Source organism: Seriola dumerili, unplaced genomic scaffold (genome assembly GCF_002260705.1).
Source record: "Seriola dumerili isolate Sdu_G_001 unplaced genomic scaffold, Sdu_1.0 BDQW01001299.1, whole genome shotgun sequence".
In the NCBI taxonomy this organism is placed as follows: domain Eukaryota; kingdom Metazoa; phylum Chordata; class Actinopteri; order Carangiformes; family Carangidae; genus Seriola; species Seriola dumerili.
In genome coordinates, this window is record NW_019175554.1 from 1,412,240 (window position 1) to 1,431,574 (window position 19,335).

General features: G+C 38.9%; 1 protein-coding gene across 2 annotated transcripts in view; it reads left to right on the forward strand.

The window, feature by feature from the left end:
- Positions 1–19,335, forward strand: part of gpc5 (glypican 5) — a 123,228-nt gene that overhangs the window by 41,359 nt on the left and 62,534 nt on the right. For both annotated transcript variants that reach the window (XM_022767916.1, XM_022767918.1), the window contains exon 7: positions 18,775–18,895. In XM_022767916.1, the coding sequence (XP_022623637.1) occupies positions 18,775–18,895 (121 nt within the window). The remainder of the gene's footprint in view (positions 1–18,774; positions 18,896–19,335) is intronic.

Genomic DNA, 19,335 nt, shown 5'->3' on the forward strand with positions numbered 1-19,335 from the left:
ATTTCAAAGTTAGATTTTGATAATTATCGCAGTATTTCAGATTAATAGTCAGTCGGTCATTCCACCAATATGATGTCAACCAAATGTAATTTTAACAATTGATTAAGCAGGTTTGGTATTAAAAATCAAGAAGCATTTGTCATGTACACTTTGCAGTTGCACATAAAGTTAGAGCTCAAACAATTAGGCAGCTAATTCATAAGTCAATCAATGGAAAATTAATCAGTAACTGTTTTTTATATTCAATCAATTCACTTACGTAATTATTCAAGCAAAATTGTCCAAAAACAAACAAACAAACAAACAAACAAACAAAAAAAATACAACTTCTCCAGTGTGAATATCTTTTTGGTTTTGGACTGTTGGTTGGACAAAAGGACTCATCGTGATGTAGTTGTCACCTTGGGCTCAGTCAACTTCAGTTGAGCATTTTTCATTATTTGCTGCCAAGAAAATAATGGGTAGATTAATTGATAATGAAAATATAATTGTAAGTTGCAGCTGTACATGATATGACTGATAACACCAGTTGTTCTGGCTTGCCCGTGGTCATTTTCACGTTTAATTCTGAGGAGTGACAAATTACAGATCGATTGATTAGTTCTACTTTCCCATGTACTTTTCTTATCTGACAAGTCAGAAGTCAGTCGGTGTAGATGATAAACATTAGTCCAGTTTTTCAACATTCTCCTGTTAAATAGTCTGTGAAACAGAAGTGCCAAACGACATTTAAAAAAAAAAAAAATCCTGCAGGTGATGTTTATTCTTTATTTTTGTGTTAATACATGAGAGGGAATTGTTTTTTTTGATTGATTACGGTGTGAAGAGAGAGCCACTTTGTTGTTGCTGCAGGTTATGAAAGTTGTGATTGACAGGTGCTTGACTTCAGCTGCTGAGCAGAGTGTAAAAAGTCGAGCGTTGGTGACTGAAGATGATCTTTAGATAACACCAGATGACCTTTGAGAGCAGCTGAAACTATCAGTCTCCATGGGGGCTACTCTCCTCCTCTTGTCATGTCTTGACACCCCCCCCCCCTCTCTCTCTCCCTCTTTTATATCTCCTTCTCTCTTTCTCGCTCTGTGTCTTGCGAGTAGAGTTTCTGTGAGTTGGCAGCCTGTATCTGATCCTGAGGTAATTTACTGGTAGCGATAAGGAAGTGGTGCGCACAGTCTTTCGTTATAGTCCTTTCTGACAGGGCAATCTGAAGTCCATAGAGACTAAATTGGAGGGAAATTTTGACTCCAGATAGAAGGGAAACATGCAAGGTTATTATTATATAAATTCAACAAACTGAGATTGAGTGGAGAAACAATCACCTGCAACTGCTTGTTTAATTTTTAGTGACGTGCCTATTCTATTGACTTAGGGAGTGGAAATAACAGCTATAACAGAGTAAAGTGAAGGCTCGTGGTCTATTTTCATATTTGTTAGTGAGCTGGTGGAGACCTTCGCTGTAGTGAAAAATTAGTGCTTATTTAGACAACTTTTATTGTCCACTTAATCCTGATTTTGTTTGTGGGAAGACAGAGACTTTGACTCCTTTGCCTTTGCCAGTATGATCTCAAATCATCATATATGTGCATACTATATATAGTACATGTGTGTGTGCGCGTGTGTGTCGAGTCCAGTTTTGCCCAGCAGAGCTCTTTTTTTCTCACAGGCAGACCAGGCAGGCCAGGGTCATTGCCTCAGGGGTGTCTTAGAGAAATGCCTCTCTGCTGTGGGCGAGAAGAAATATGAAAGAGACCCTAAATCAAGACACAGAGCCCCATGAATCATGTCAGCAGCTGGGCTGAAGAAGAGGGATGGGACCATCTGTAGCAGCATATGAATGGCTAACTGACTCACAGTGCTGTTGACACAAGCTGAAGAAGTGTGAAGAGGTTGTGAAGATTAGCGCTGCTGCTTGCTGCATAGCCTGGAAACCTGCTTCAGTCAAAAAATGAGAAAACCCAAATACGCTGCATGCTCCATTCGTCACTCTTGACGTTTTACAGAATTGCACGGAGGGAATGTTTTTTTTTGTTTTTTGTGTGTGTGTGTGTGTGTGTGTGTGTGTGTGTGTGTGTTATAAAATAAGATGAATTCTCATTACAGTACATCTATAACACTTGAATTCACGCTGCATGAATTCATCTTGAAATTTCTCAGCTTTTTTCCCCCGTTAAAGGCTTTTTTAGTGTCGAGTGAGCGGCTATGGATGCATAAAGTGCTCCACAGAATATTTAGAAAGTCTTTTAGTCACAGCTGTAAAACCTTTGAATGACAATGTTGTTTCCTTGGATATGGGTTGCATTTTGGACATAATCTTTAAGGTTTTGTTTGGTTGATTGATTGATTAGTTGATCCCTAACAGGAAATTAGTCATTAACTGATAACTGATTAATCATCTCAGTTTTTCAAACAAAAACACCAAATGTTGATGGTGGTTTCAGCTTCTCAGATTTGCATATCTTGGGTTTTAAACTGATACAAGCAATCTCAATACGTCACCTTTCTGGAAAATTGCAATGGCCCTTTCCCACTGTTTTCTGACATTTTATTAAATAGAAAAAAAAAACAATTACTCATTCAATTGAGGAACAAAACAGCAGATTCATCGATAATGAAAATAATTGTTATTTACAGCCATAGTTTTGTTTCATAAGTATTGGTTTTACATTTGTTAATATTATTTTTCATTCTGTATTTATTGCCTGTATTATTGGTCTCATTGTCAGGTGCATCACTCATGGTTGGCCTTTAATTTATCAACTAATTGATTTGTATTGTATTGAACACATTGGTAGGTAGGCTCCTGAGCTACTCTTAGTGTTGTATTGTGCAGCAGCATTTCTACTTTGTCTTGTGTTATTTGTCATTGTGCAGAATCTACTCTAATCTAATCTTTCCTTATCGAGTGTCTAAGAATTGAGGCTGTTGTATGTTGCACAGATGGATTTGGGGCTATATGACTAAACTTGACCATGTGTCTGTGACGCCTCTATTGTCAAACTGTGCTGGCTGTTAATGTCTGTGATTTACTGAAAGTTTTAGTGGGAATAATAAAAAAATAAATGAAATTTACGCTTGGGGTCAGGCAGGTAGAATGAGAATTAATTGTCACTCTGGAGCAAATGATTTTGCCCTCTAAAGTGAAATAACAGTGAAGGCATTGTTTTGACATTTAAATTGCACTGACACTGCATTGTCGTAAAAGAACCTTGTGGCAGTGGTAAATTAGTCTCTTTGAGAAAGCACTGAATCTTAATAGCTGTGCCCAGCGGTGAGGGCATGTTGTTAAAGCACAGTAACAGGACAGATGATAATCACAAAATTTCACGGCCGACCCCAGGGCTTGTTATCTAAAAGTTTCACCAAATAGATTAACCCATCAGAACCACTGGCATACAAGCCATGCCAAGGGCACCAAGTGGTATTCTGGAAGGCGGAGGCGTTGTCAAGCTCATAAATAGGAGGTATTGTTCATGTAATGGAACTGCAAAGTTGTGGTGAAGGATAATGCACAGTCTTTCTCAGATAAATTATGATGATCTTCACTGAGTGTGTGCGGAGTAGGCCTATTTGTACAAGGCTGACAGTGGGAAGATGAATTACTCCCCCCTCCCTAAAATCTATAGTCAACAAGGAAGCATATCATAGTTTTTGCTAATAAGGATCAGCCCAATTTGTGCTCTTCAAACGAATAAACATGTGACTTTAACCTTACTTTCTAAAATGGTGCGAACACATCCAAAACAGCATGTGCTGTTTGTTGAATGTTTTGTTGAATATGCTAATACTGAATTAGCTACAAAAGCCCATGCATCAACTTTGTTTTCTTTTTTTTTTTTTTGTAACTGCTCTTGTTTGTTTACTATTCAAGCACATCGCTTCTTATCCATCTTTAATTTAATAAATGTTTTGTTTAAAGCTTTTTTTTGTTTAAAAAAGAAAAAAAAGAAAAAAGAAATGCACTGCAGCTGTGAGCACAGCATCCAAAAAGCTGGGGTGCGTTTGAATTTTTCTTTAATTACAAAAGGAAGTTAAACAGTGTCTCCTGCCTGAGGGGAAAACATACTGACTGATTTGGCATCAAACAGAGGGAGATTGAGAGATAGGCATAATTGTGATGGACCTTCGGGGAGAGCAGCAGTAGTCTTAAGAGCTGCACTAGCGGTAAGAGGTGCACTTTAGCAGTGGTATTATTCTCCTGTGATTGGCTATACAGAGATGAGTGTGGGGAGATACTGTGTAGAAACATAAACACAGATAAGCCCATCTGAGAATGAAGGGAGGGATGCTATGTGATCAGTCAACTATAAAATTGACTTAGACCGAGCAGTTTTACTGTCTCTCAAGGAAGATTGGTGATATGACATGGAAGGAAAATGTGAAACAATCCTACTATATTTTATCTCTTTCACTCTCAGCTCTGTCAGTGTAGCCAGACAAACCCTAAATTTATCGGTTTCTACAGAAGAGCGACAGATTAAAGGAAAAACCAACATAAAGTGTCATAGTAAGGTGTTGGGACACCACGTGCTGCCAGAGCAGCTTTAGTCCCCTTCAGCATTGATTGTACAAGTCTCTGGGACTCCATTGGAGGGATAAGCCCCATTTTTCCAAAAGATATTCCTTCATTTGGTATTCTGATGATTGTGTTACATCAGTCTAAGTCCCCCAAAAGGTGTTTGTTTGGGTTGAGATCTGGTGACTGACGCAGTGGTCATTTTCCCATCCAGCATCCATGTTGTTTAAATAACAAATACACTGCATTGTTGCCACATTGCTATCTTGAGGAAGTGGAATGCGATTGACCAACAAAAACCTTGTCTGAAGTCAGTGGCGCAATATTTCAAGGGTGCATTATCAAGATAGTAATATGTGCCTAGATAGGTGGGTGCACAATGCGTGTACGCTGTCTGTTATGCACAAGCAGAATGTGCTGAAAATGCACTTCAGATGTTAATATGTTCAATACAGCTTTCAGAAGGTTGGAGCATTCTTTGTGGCATATTATGTGCTGCGTAATATTGCCAAGCATCATGGATGTGTCTTGGCCATAAATTAGGCTATACAGAGAAGCACTCTTTCCCATTACCTGCAATCCACCACAGTATTTCCCATTCATCATCTAGACTAAGTTTTTCCCACCACAGTTTCATAATGAACCAAAAATGTATTTACACTTAGATTAACATAAAGGATGTCAAATGTTGTGATTTGTGAAATTGATTCTTTGTAGAGCTGTGTGCTGAGCATTGATACACTCTGCCCTATTTTGCCCCTTGGGGTGTGCAGAGCTGCTGCGTGTGTGTGCTGGGACTGGGCTCACTGGCCAGTTACAATATATAATCAACTTGCCACAAATGGGATCTAATTCTGTGAAACACTGCACCATTAAAATAGCAATCTGCCAAGGTGCCAGCATGCCAGGGAAAGGGAGATGGTTTATGGGACCGGTTTATTGCATGTTACACCCAAAACAGTCCCATGATTAATTAAAAGATTAAAAACAGCCTTTTTGAACCATTCACCTACTGGGACCTGACAAGACCATTTTTTCTGCTGTCAAATTAGCAAAAGTGGATATGGATATAATTGTACTTAATGAACTTGCTCCATGCGCATTAGACCATGCACTTTGCACTGTTAAAATATGTAGATGTATGACATTTTATGGCAGTTTTTGATTTAATGTTTTCAGTTCTGCTAGTGGGGCTGCCCATTTGTTTGCATTTGCATCATAGATTGTGCCTTAAACAATGTTTAAGGTATCTAGATACTAGTCTGGGTGGTTTCTCTATCTCCTGCTTTGAATTTGTGCATGTGTCAGCATCACCAGACTCTTCCTTTAACTAATTTTTGAGGTTCACTGATGGGGTTGTGGGGGCCACGTTCCTTGATTTATGGAAAGCATTCAACAATGTTAATCATAACACCCTACTGCATACACTTAATTTCAATTTTTCGACTTCAGCAGTTTTCATTCTTAACAAATCCTACCTCTCATTCTACTTCCAACTTGTCAAAATCAATAATTATACTAAATCTAAGTCCCTATATCTATTATCTGGTGTCCCCCATGACTCTATACTGGGCCCAGTCCTTTTCTGATATCTGTATGTATGCTGATGATACAGTCATTTTTACTCACACTAAAACAAGCTGCAGTTGCAAACAAGCTAAGAGATGTTAGGTTAAAGGTAACATCCTGGTTAAACCAATGTTTCCAATTGAATATGCTGAAAACAGTTTGTATGTTTTTCTCCAAAGGCCACAGTGGAGATGTAGAGCAAGATTTTCTCATCTCAGGAGAGAGACTACACGTTCTCAGAAAACAGACATTTAGGAGAACATTAAGATTCAAAGCTGAGCTTCAAAATCCATTAAAATGGTCTTTAATCTGACATAAATGGAGGATTCTCTGTCTGTCTTTCTGTCTATATTTCGATTTTCTCGACAACCGCTCATCCGATCGACCTTGAACTTTGTGGATGTATTGCTGAGGACCCGAGGAAGTGCAGTGTTGAAAGGTTTTTGGATTAGTGGTTCTTCAGAAAGCTTCAAACATTCAAACATGTTTTTCTACATGTTACCTGACATGAAAAAGAAGGAGGACCTACACTATGAGGGCCATGCAGCACCCAGACCATTTTTTTAAGACAAGTGGAACTCAACTGCGACGTCACTTTCTATGCTGTCAACCAGACACTATCAGATCGGAGCAGAGCAGCCAAGACCAGCAGCCAACCCTAGCAAAAGTGCAGCAAAAGTTACAAGTTGGATTAACACAGGCCAAGCAATTGGCTCCTACTGATAGAAACATTTTGACCAGGCACTGCAATAATCAAATAAAATTCTGTTTGATAAACATCAGGTTTATCATAAACATACAGAAATTATTTTTCAAAGCCAACAAAAACCAATGTGAGTATATTTTTTACCATTTAAACAATGCGTCATAAAACAGGACAACTCGCAGCAGTGTAAAATAGATTACAGGCTGGTACATGGTCTACCACTGGCTTCATTACAGTTCATATCTCAAACATGTGCTATGATTTAAGTTTGCATGCCAGGTGCTGTAAATCCTTGGTTGGTGCTGCAAAACACAGGATCTCTGTCCGCTTGTGATGTTTTTTCGAGGTTGGCAAACAGCTTTTTGGTGCATTAACCACCAAAACAACTCTCTCGCAAGAGTTAACAACACTAATGTTCACATTCATTAGTTACGTTCACAGACACAGTTCACTGTTCACCAAAAACATGAGCTCTTTTAGAGTGTTCATACACAACACTGCTTCCAATCAGTGGTTCTCTCCCACATCACCTATTTTCATTAATCTAATAAATGTTTTATAGCCTTAAAACCACTGGAATCATTATACAAACAAGCACTTAAAACTTTAGACAAGAGCTATTCAGTTTTTGCCATATTCTAGAAATAATCTGCATAATCCCACAGAGAAAAGCCAAACTATCTTTTGCTTCAGAGCATCCATATCAATAACATACAGTACCACAATCAATTAGTGACCCTATCCTATTATTCATTAAAGTATAATTTTAAGAAATGGCTTATCGAGAACCAACAATGTCAACACTGATTCTGTTTTTATCCACTGTTTTTATCCCTGTTTTTGGCTTTATCATGCTAAACTGGTGTTGACTTCTATTATGAGGAAGTCACAGAAAATGCAGTGTGTTTGCCAGTGAGCTTAGCACTTACCACTGTCTTTCATCAAAAAAGCATCTACAAAACAAAGCAATGGTCCTTTTTTGGCTTTATTTGACAGTGGATCAGTTTGAGACATTGCAAGGAAAAATGGAACGAAAAGGAGCAGCCACAGTGAGCTGTTAGATGAGGAGCTGCAGGCGACAGGCTGCACATCTCTAACTTCTCAGTGAGGTAACCAACTCCTTTCACTGTGCCCTGCTGTTTGCAGACTGATGCAGCTTAAAATCAGATCATGGTTGCTCACAGAATGATGGAAAAAAGGGCAATTACTGCCTGACTTCTTTATTAAAATGACAGTAGTTTGTTTCGCTACCCCCAGAATTCTGTGACTTGTAGTATTAACCCGCATTTGCTGTTTCCATTGGTTAACTGCACAGTTGCCAAATCAACCAAAATCAAAATCAAGCAGGACCTAAATCTTCCAGATTGCCTGTGTTATATATGTTGTATTTATTATAACAGAACTATAGTAGGCCTATATGCTTTTATTACAAGGTAGTATGTTTTAAACTATTGCATTACTCCTGCTATTTTTGGATGCCTAACAACATCAGGCAAAGGGACTTTTGGACTTTTGACTTACTTGGGTGAATTTACATTTATTTAAATCTTGACTGATGTACATTGTCCCTTTTCTAAATAAATAAATTAATCGATTAATCAACCAATATGAACCTGCTACAGTATTGATATTTTCGTTGTATTGTACAAAACAACATTTCCACCCACACTTTCTGCTCCTCTGCCGCTGCACTTATTTGCCTTCCAGTGATGACTGTCATTCTTTTAAATTTGGTGACACACAGACTATTTAATCTGAACAAACCTCTAATTCATCTCAAATCACTCTGACTGGTGTTTGGCAGCCGTCATTCACCTTGAGCTTTCAAGGCCCCGCAGGAAGTTTATGAGCTGCTTTACCATTAGCAGCTCTTTTTTCCTTTGGCCCATTCAGCCGCTGTTACGCTTAGCGAAAAGAAGAATGAGGGTGAGAGCAAATATCCACAAACAGTTTCACAGGGGTGATTAGACTGTTGGTTATTTGGTCTCTTTTGCCAATGTGTTGTTTACTGATGTGGATCTACACTGTTCTCTCTGAGGTGTTGTGCGGTGGATCTCAGTGTCTGTGGATGTAGGAACAACAGATGTGGGCACTTGTTCCTGCTGGTAGAGATGTGAGGACAAAAGCCTGGACACAGTGTAATTTAGAGCTTTAAACTGGACCTTAGTCGCGTCCGCATGGGACTTTAAATCAGTGTGTGGCGTCATCTTTAATGATTTTTTTTAATGTAATATATCTCATTATTATTGCTGTAATATTTTTTAATTAAATTTATATCAGTGATCTGCTTTTGTTCAGGCTGCCCATTAAGTACCTATTTGTCCTTATATGAATTTTTTCTGAATTATTATAATACAGTACTCGCATACTGTGAAAACATCCCTTCAAGATGAGGGCAGAATTTGATCATGTGCAAAAAAGCATTTTGATGTTTATCTGAAGCCAATATGAGGCTACTGAAGTGCTGGTGTGTGGCTAAGGGAGACATCCTGCTAGTTGCATGTATGTTTTTTGCAGGTTCCCAATACCTACAGAAACATACATGCAACCGCAATACACAATACTGGCATGGCTTATTAGGACGCTGGGTCTGAATTTAATGAAAGTTTCACTGTACAAGTCAAAATGTCTCCTGAGAAAAAGGTCTATTGCAGGCTAATTTCTATACAGATAATTTCTCTGTCTTTATCTGTTTTCTTGAGGTTTTGTGCAGACGTCAACATGGACCGTATGTGTGAACACCTTCACATACACAGACAAGTGTAAACATGTGCATTTCTGCTATCCCACCCTATGTCGGTGGCAATTTCTGTTTTGAAACATCTCAGGGCCTTAAACTGCAAAGACTGAATTTGTTGGCCACTTGGGGGCAGCAGAAACAAGTTGTGAACATAACATTGACACATCACCTTTTTAGCTCATATACTTAACTTGTTAGCAAACAGTTGCTTGTTTCCACATCATCGTTCATTTGGAGTCGTGTTTCTGACCACCTGTGCGTCCAATGTTCGCTCTCCTTGCAGCTCTGTTTTTGGTCTCCACTAATTCTTGAGGGAGACATCTGTCTCTTTAGCTGCTAAATGCTCCACTATGTTCATCTGCTGCTGTGTGTGTATGTCCTTTGGTGCTGAGCAGAGAGTGTAAAGTGGGTTTTTAGAGCATTTTTGCTGAAGGCAGTTTCCTGCTGTGGCCAAAGATGACGTAATGAGAGGAGTGAGGGTGAAACACAACAGTGAAGTTGCTGGCTGGACGGCTAAACGATAAGCTGAAACTCACCGTGAACATCCATAAAGCCGAGGGGACCTGCATATTTGGGTGATAATCATGCTTTTCCCATTGTCATATTGTTGTCACATTGTCATTTGATACATTGTTATACAAATATTGATTATAGCTGCTTTAGGTGAGCTAAAGCCTCATATTAGATTTGGCTGACCTTTTCAATGCGTCTTTACACGGAACAAGGGCTCTGGGTTTTGTTCCCTTGCTAACATGACTACACTGTATTTCATACAACATGACTAGAGTGTATTAGAAACACTGTATTCCTGTTAGGATGAGTTCTCTTGATGGCAAGTATATATAGAGAGGAAGGATTATTGCGACCAACAATTTTGATTGCATGACTTTTACTTGTGATGCAATATTTTTACTAGTTTTACTTCAGTAAATGAGCTAAATAAGTCCCCCTACCACTGCCCTGAATGCACAGATACAAATATCCGTTAACAATAATAACAACATGCCATGTTATGGTTTTCTAGCCAATTTACACTTACTCTGCCAGCATTAGATAAAATGGGTACAGATCTATCAGTGCTCACCTTGATGTATTTTAAATTGCTGTGGAAATTGTGTGCTTTCTTCTTCTCATACTTTTGATAAATAAAGGACAGATATTTTACAGTCAGTGAGAATTGCAGCATTGCTGAGCATAGCACTGACAAATTACATGTTAATATCCGGCTTAAATATCTCACCACAAAAGTGCTGCAGCATGCTTCTTCAAGCCTTATTGTAATCTGTGTGTGCTCCTTTTGGCTCCATTGCTGGGCTGGATAGATGCCTTGTTATCAAACAGTGGTATTGGGAGAGGAAGTCCAATCATTTCTCAAGTGTTTACTTTAAACCTGACATCCTCGCTGCCTCGGCTATTTGATAGCCTGGGAATAAGGGTGTTGCCCTAGGCTTGTTGATTTGTTTATGCATGTTTACAGAACTCTTCATAAATTCATAATCATCCTCTCAGTGATTTTCCTCTGCATCTCCAAGAGGCAGGTGTTGAAATTTGGACAGGCTCGGTCAGCGGATGAAGATGGCAAAGATGACTAAGCCTCTTAAGTTTTGCGCCAGAGAGGAAAATCATCAGAGCGATGATTTTGATAATCTGCATTGGATTGAGACCAGAAAATCGGTACATGAAGTTCTGCGGCAAATCTATTTGTGTTGTGCTGTAAAATAAAACTTCCAGACAGATGGAAAAGATACAGTATTTATGCATTGTAAAAAAAAAAATACAACAGAACATTATTTTGGATGCAAGCGTGTTGATTACTGATATCATAAAAGCCCTGATGAGTCTTTTATTGTCTGCCCTGCTCTTACCACATCTGTTTAATCCTGAACATTACTGCCCTTGCGGGACATTAACATCTTTTAAAATTCCCTCTTTCAGTGACCATCTGCTTTTATGAGGCCATTGTACCTCCTAGATAGCCAACTTTTCCATTTGTCCTTATTACCTTCCATAAAGCTCAAATATTTAGGAGATGTTATAAAAGTTCCATTGCTATTTGAGGACCTCTGATATCTATTTGGCATTAACAGTGTGCCTGATGCAGTAGCTCACACAGAGCCACTTAGCTTTGCAGGGGAAATTATTGGTACAATATAACACACTCTTTACAACCCGAGTAATGGATTTCTGTGAATGTGAGGTAGGTGTTGTTTTGGGCATCAGTATGAAGAGAAGTGCCAAGCCATATGCTGGCACTCATTTATGTGAATCTGTTTAAAACATTGGAAGAATGCTGTTTATATAAAGTTTGCTCTGGATGTGGACAAGCAGTTTTTGATGTGGCTATCACAGTGAGGACGGTGCACCGGGGCGTTATAGCAAGAACCGTGTCAGAAAGAAGACGCATCAATAAACCATCCAGCAGTCAATGTTCATTCATCGGCTTTGTTTTTCCATACATGCATCATTTGAAGTGCAGGTGCATTATTGAAATTTGTCACTGACTTTGATATCACCACCCTAAGGCCACTGATAGTGCTGTAACTGAGATAACTTTTGAATTAATAAATTCATGTATTGACTTGACCCCTGCAGTTTTAGCATGCTGTCAGTTCTACGTCGCTCACACTGTGCTCCTCTTGTGTTGGGGTCTTGGGCCTCTGTGCTATTGTGCGGAGCGTGTGCCGTAATTTCCCCAAACAATAATGCGTTTGTAAAAAAAACATGAATGAGCAAACATCAAGTGCACAAAGTGCTCCCCCTAAGCTGTTGAGTCATTGTTAAAGAGGCGGAATGGGCACATAAACCTGAAGTAAGAGGCATTACAAGTGTAATCAAGTGGAAAGCTCAAAGCAAAAGAAAATTTAATATCAAATAGTCCAACTCTGTCTCCTACAAAATATATATCTCGCTTTCACAATAGCACTTACCCTGAAGCCATCCACATCCTAAATGCTTCACTAGTTGTATAAACAAGCACATGCACTTTAATCTGGCACTTTTGCACTTACTGTGTTTATTATATTATGACTGTCACTGTTTTTTTTTTTGTTTTTTTTGTGGTCACTTGTGTGTACTATGTGTTTATATGTTTGCTGTTGTTGAGCGCACCAAAACAAAGTCCAATCGACTGTCAGGTTGATATGGCAATAAAATATTGACTCTCTTGAATCCTTGAACGTTTACTAATTTGCTTTGTCAAATACATTTTGGAAGAAGCATAATTTGCTGCCTGCATCACACTCACTGGCAGGCAGCGTTCCCAACTGTAATCCAGTGCTTCAGGATAACCAAACGTAACCACAGAAACACGACATTTTACTGATATGTCAGTATGAACATTCCTTGTTCTGCTGATCTAAAAGAAAAAGTAATACTTAATATGTGACATTACTTTTTACCAACTGAATCTCACCCAAAAGCACAAATACAGAAATCTATCAGTTTAAGTAACTCAGACTTTTCCAACTGCCAAATCCTCACCTACTTGACACAAACATAAAGTAAATAAAATGTAAACATTTAAAATAAAATGATAGATGTTAGCCGTTAGAGTGCACTTACACATTCTTTTATTTCCTTCCTGCAGAGTTTTGCAGTTCTGCAAAACCTTGTTTTTATGAATCCATAATGAATCTGTCTCCCCCCCCCAAACATCTCAGTATGACAGCGTAAGTACAGATTCCTGACACAAAATGCCCATTACCCACCGACCAACTACCAGACCATATTAATTACAGCTGCCACCTTGTTCAAACAGCTCTGTCTGGCTAATTCCATAGTGTCTCACTGGCACAAGTCAATACAACTTCAAGGCTCAGGGCTTCCTAGTAATTGGAACAAACATGGCAGTAGTGATGTTTGGAGCTAAATCTTTGCCAGAGGCACTGTTGACTGCTGTTGTATTATCCTCTTTGTCGCAGCTCTCAGTAAAGGTACACAGTTCTAGATACACATACCGGCAAACCTTGTAATCCTGATTATGATAATCCTTTATGAAAATACCTTATTACAAACGGTCTGCCAAAGTTTTGTCAGTCAATTAATTTATCTGATTCAGAGTTTGTGCACAAGGAAATAAGTCTTTCCAAAAGATATCTGAAAACTCCAGCCTTACTGTACATATCGTGGAATGTAAACATACACTTATTCACTGCAGGAGGTATGGAAATTTTGATGTATTATTTAATTACAGTGTTGTGTCACTGTGTGTATTGCTATCTTTATTACCATATTAACTCTGGGTTATTGCACCAAACAGATGCTTGTTTGAAGCATGGCCCTCTTGTTGAGTTTACACATTAAACTGCACATGTTGTATTGTCTTGCCTGGAGTATTTTCTGTCCTTTTGAGCTTAAGTGAACAGGCTGCTTTGAAGTGGCGGCCTCTTCCCAGATCCTCTCTGCACCCAGCGATGAGCCAGAAGGACTTTTGTTTCCTCAGTGACAACTAAGGCAGGTATTGCCTTCTAGTCTACTAACCGCAGGGCTGCTTTGTTTCTCACTCAGCCAGCCATGAACACTGTGCATGGTCGACCTCCATTATCTCCCGAGCCACTGAACTCCTCTTGCCATAACATTTTGATGAAGGTGCTCTCAGGAAAAATACATTTCTACATTTAGACATCCAACTGTTTGTAAAATCCAGATCCAGATGTTTGTTTAAAAAAAAAAAAAAAAGGAAAGAAAATAAACAAACATATCAGCTTGATAAATAACTGTGAGCATAATTTGCTCATCCTGTCTTGTTGCTTTCATTCTTCTTTAGCAGTTTTAAAATAGCCAGTTTAGCATTTAAGAACAAAAAAATCGTCTTATATAGCACCACAGTAATTATTCATGTGAACCCACAATTGAAAGACAGATGGTTTGACTGCAAATAATGAACAGACATGCTCAGTCGCAACTCATTATTGATACCTCAAAGGCAGCAGAAGCGTAGTAGTAGATCTGAAACAGTATGAGCAGTCTGTGACATGCTAGTTAAACGATGTCATGAGCGTTCAGCAGCCATCAGTCAACTGCCTCCAGGAACTACAGCGAGCAGACTGAAACACTGCATTTTAGCAAATTTTGAAAAATGTATACAATATGAAATATAGCTAAAACTGGTCACTAATTTGAATTCTGAAAGAAAAATCAACAACACATGCCAGCTATAATGAAAACACTGCAAAAAAAGGAAGCAGCCAAACGCATAAATGCCCTTCGAGATCACTACACATCAGCGATGGTAACCGTGGTGCCAATTTCAAACAGCTGTAATTGCTATTTATGTAACGTGTGTGTTTGGGTGTGTTTTCTGAAGTTGCGAGCGTGCTGTGCGACAGTCAAATTTAAGCCTAACACTCCTCGTCCTCACAGTCCTCATCAACGGGATACAGCGAAGACGATGCACTTGAGACAAAAAATATTACAAATACGAAGCATCATATTCCGCGCAGTAGCTTGCATCTATGTTTTATACACAACCGCAGTGGCAGAGTAGATAGAGGATGTCAGGGAGAAGAGTCGTGCTCCTCCTGTGCCATGATCAGAGTAAATTGCCCTGACGTGCCAGTCCTACACTGTCCTGAAGTCAAGGAATAAGGCCTCAGAATTCTTTGTTCCAGACGTGAAGGTTTCGCACTTACAGACAAATATAGCTGAATGAGGTGGGGATAAGAGCCAAGAATGAAATGATTGAAATTTTTAATCTAGGGCTGAACAGCAGTGTGAGCAGAGATGAGATGCAAACCAAGCGTCCCTTTGGGGAGAAGGATATAGATTGTAGGATCCCGCTGCTGGTCCACAGAGACACAGGCAATCACTCAGCTGTTTGATATCCTCTTGTAGGTTGTGCCTGATGCTACTGTATGCTTTTTACTCATCCTCAAGAATATGTAATGACTATGATCAATGTTTTTTTTTTATCTGTGACACCTTTTAAGGAGCACACCCTTATTTTCTGTTGTGGCAACCCCCCGAGAGTCTTTGTGTTGCGTTCCCAGCCCTGCAGCACGGTACAAGAGATTGCATGTGTTTCAGGTTATGGATCCCAGTGGCATAATGAAATACATTGCTTACTGAATGCAAGAGGAGCTGCCCCTGTATTTATATGTATGTATGTGTGTTTTTCTGTGTGTGTGCATAGATACTAATGATATTTTATATGTGCTTCACGTTTAACTACATCTAAATTCATGCTTGCTAGCGGTTTTCCAAACGTAAAAACACTTTTTGGTAATAACATGCAGGATTTTTTATACAGATGTGTGGCTGCACACATTTTCATCGGGTGGAACTGGGCACAGATGGCTCTGATGTAATCTCTTCAATCTGCTATTAATCACAGTCTACAGAAAGGAGGGGAAAAGACTGCAGTAAAGGTCATGAAGAGGTGGATTTTGTATTTCTTACGTAGGATGGCATCTCATGATAACTGTAAGCAAGCTAGGAGATTATCAAAGCCTGCAAGTGCAAGTGGGCCCAGTAATTTCTCTATACTGTTGATTTTTAACCTTTATGTTCTCTTACCAAGTGGACCCTTAGCAATTTATAGTAGTGCCAGACCCAACAAGGACTATCTTCCTTCCAGTTATTACACATACAATCTCAATCTCAGCAGGTGTGTCCAGGGATTAAACAGAGCTGGAGGCCGCTGGATCATAGCTCCGGTAGACACGGTTCAGGTGCAGCTTAGTCCCAAACACGTCTGTCTCCAGCCACAGGCGCCTGCCGCATCGAGCAAACAGGGTCTTTTACTTTCACTCTTACAGTTTGGGTCGATCGGTAGTGTTCAGACATGCACAAGAAAGCTGAGTTTTTCAAAGAAAATCTGAAAAGTTGCTGTTGACATGCACTGTGATAACCCGGTTACTCTAAAATCCATCGCGCAGCTGGTGATGATGTTTTCCAGTCTTTTTCCATTCAGGCTCTTTCATGTGAACAAACCTTTTCCCAAATTCCTCAATTTTGGTTGAACAAAGGGTCAACCCACCGGCATAGTTTTAATCAGAGCACGTGGAATAAATTGATTCTTTTAACATCTGATATTAAAATTAATTTTAAAGGAAATTAAATGACACGAGTCACACGCATGATGGAGCAAATCTGAACCCAAATGAAGCCAACAAGAAACCTGAATAATATCTCACTTGAATTTAATCATCTCACAGATTGTGTTGTTTTTTTCCCCACTAGTTATTTTTTATAAATCAAACAAATGCATTTTTATAAATTTAGCATCTGTGCTTTAAATTACCAGAGCGCCGCTATTGCACAGACAGATTTAAAATGTTCATTTTAATATTTCATTTGACGTAGCTGCCAGAATACAGACGGCAGCCGCAGCTCAGACGACGAGGACAGAGGCCACAAAAGAAGAAGAAGAAAGAGCCTAATAAGAAAAATAATGGTGATAACAGACCAGTGATAAAAAGTAGAAAAGGATGCTGAATGGCGGCTGTATCTTCCCAAAACTAATCACATTTAGGAGCTCAGATTTGCTGGAAATTAACATCAAAATTGCGTTTGAACGACAGACATCCTGACTGAATTTGAATTCTGCCACCCACCTTTTCTTTTAAATAAATTAGGCACCTATGCTTCCTGCACTTTATTTATTCATACATGTTTTTTTCTTTCTGACCTTGTGTGGCTTGAGGAGCACACCTGATCTGTGTTAGCTGCTACAGAATCACCCACCGGTCATTTTAGCCTGTCACTGATTGTGTGTGTTTTTTTATTTTTATTTTTTATGTTTTATTTTGTGTGATCCAGATATTTTAAGCTCAAAGGGACATCGGGCACGACACCTTAGTGGTCCCCTCCTTGTCAGATCTGCTGCAAAAACACACACTCAGCAGAACTTTCAGCCATGAGTGACTTTACCTTGATCTACTAGTTTGATTAAATGATATGCTGGTGATTGAGATGTGAGTGCATTGTGCTCACTCACCAGCTGCCACGGTCAGAGTCATTACAGCTGACAGACTGGACTGAAACTAAATAGTCAGGAGTCCTTGAGGTGAACTGAAGCCTATTACCAAGCTATAACAACAACAGACTGCTTTAAAACAAGGATTAATGCTGCATATTGAAACGTTACGGCATACATCGTAAATGAATAGCTGAGTACAGTGTACTGATGTATAGTTTTGATAAACCATAGATGTAATATGCAGGCTTAGAGCTGCAGCAGAGATGCTCGTTCAGGTGTATCATCTAATGTCCACGACACAAATCCCACTTTAACCAAAGGATGGTTCATTTGTATTCTTACAAATGAACTATTCCATCACCTTCGTCTGAGTTCAGAATATTGAGGATCTTTTATTGTTGCTCCAGAAGAGAAGAGGAGATAATAGTTTGGGTTTTACTTAGATTCAGAGAGTGTCGACTGAAGTTCTCAGTTCCTTTACTTGAGAAAAAAAATACAATTAGAAATACTCCATTACAAGTAAAATGTACTTGAAGTACTTTTTGTATATATGACATTATTAGATTGTTAATACTGACTGATCAGTGTGTAAAGAGTAGTTTATTGTTGTAGCTGCTCGAGATATATACAGTTAGATAGTTTATATAGATCAGTGGTTCCCAACTTGTGGGGTGGGGCTCACTGGTGGGCCGTGAAGGTATCGCATGTGGCAGAACCTTCATTTGCAGTACAGTACAATTCTGGTGACAAGATTTAGAAAATAATACGTTTTTAAAAATATTTTAAAACAAGATGATTCTTGTTTTTTTTTGTTTTTTTTTTTGTATTAAGACTTATCGCTGTTTTGCCATCGGACCATACTGTATACTTGTTTGCGTTCTCAGTCTGATTGCAAACTGAAAAATTAAATCCATGGCAAAACCTGGAGCATCAAAACGGATTGGCAGAACAACTAACAACCAGTAGACAAATGACCCTGTAGACCCAGTAGATCCAACCAGACCCTGTTTACTTTTAAAAGATCATCAGCCACTTTATTTGTTAACAATGTATGGTGTTTTATAAACTACAATCATTCAATCATATGCTTTATGAATTATGAACAATCTTAATCTGAAAATTAACTATTAGCTACACTTCTCAAATAAATGTGGTGGAGTAGAATAAAGTGTAGTAAAATGAAGTACAAGAGTTTGTGTTTAAATACAGTAGGTTACTTACTGTAGTTACTTTCCACCACTGGTATTTCTCATTTGATACTTAAACATGACAAGAGGATACATGAAAATACTCACAGACTCGACCCTCTGTCTTCTTCACTTTGTTCACAGCTACACCCTCCGTGTGGTCGGCAATGGGATCAAAGCTCAAAGCGCCAACCCTGAAGTCAAAGTGAAGGAAGCAGACCCTGTGATTAATCAAATCATTGACAAACTGAAGCACATCAATCAGGTGAGACTCTCTCATTCTCTGTACATATTTGCTGTATGTACATTATCTAATTTCCTCTTTTATTGAAGCTCTCACTTTGTTTTAATTCCATATTTCCATCCCTCATTCTGTCAGACACATGGGAAGCGTCTCCTAAGGCAATCTGCTAATTCTCTTTGTCAGTCTATGCAACATAAAGTAGCTCCTGTCAGCTTTTGGCTTGTTCTTTAAGGAGCACTGACTGCTGCCTTGTAAAGAAATGACTGCTCACAAAGCTGAAGCTCTTCACACTTTTCCTCTGAATAATCCTTGACAAAATAATTCATTTATATCCTCTATTACCAGTAAGTACCGGCTAATAGAAAACTAGTCTCAAATGCAAAATCATCTCCAGGCAATGAAAAACAAAATCAATCATTACACATTTAGAAACCCATTTGATCTGGTTTGTGTGTCTTCAT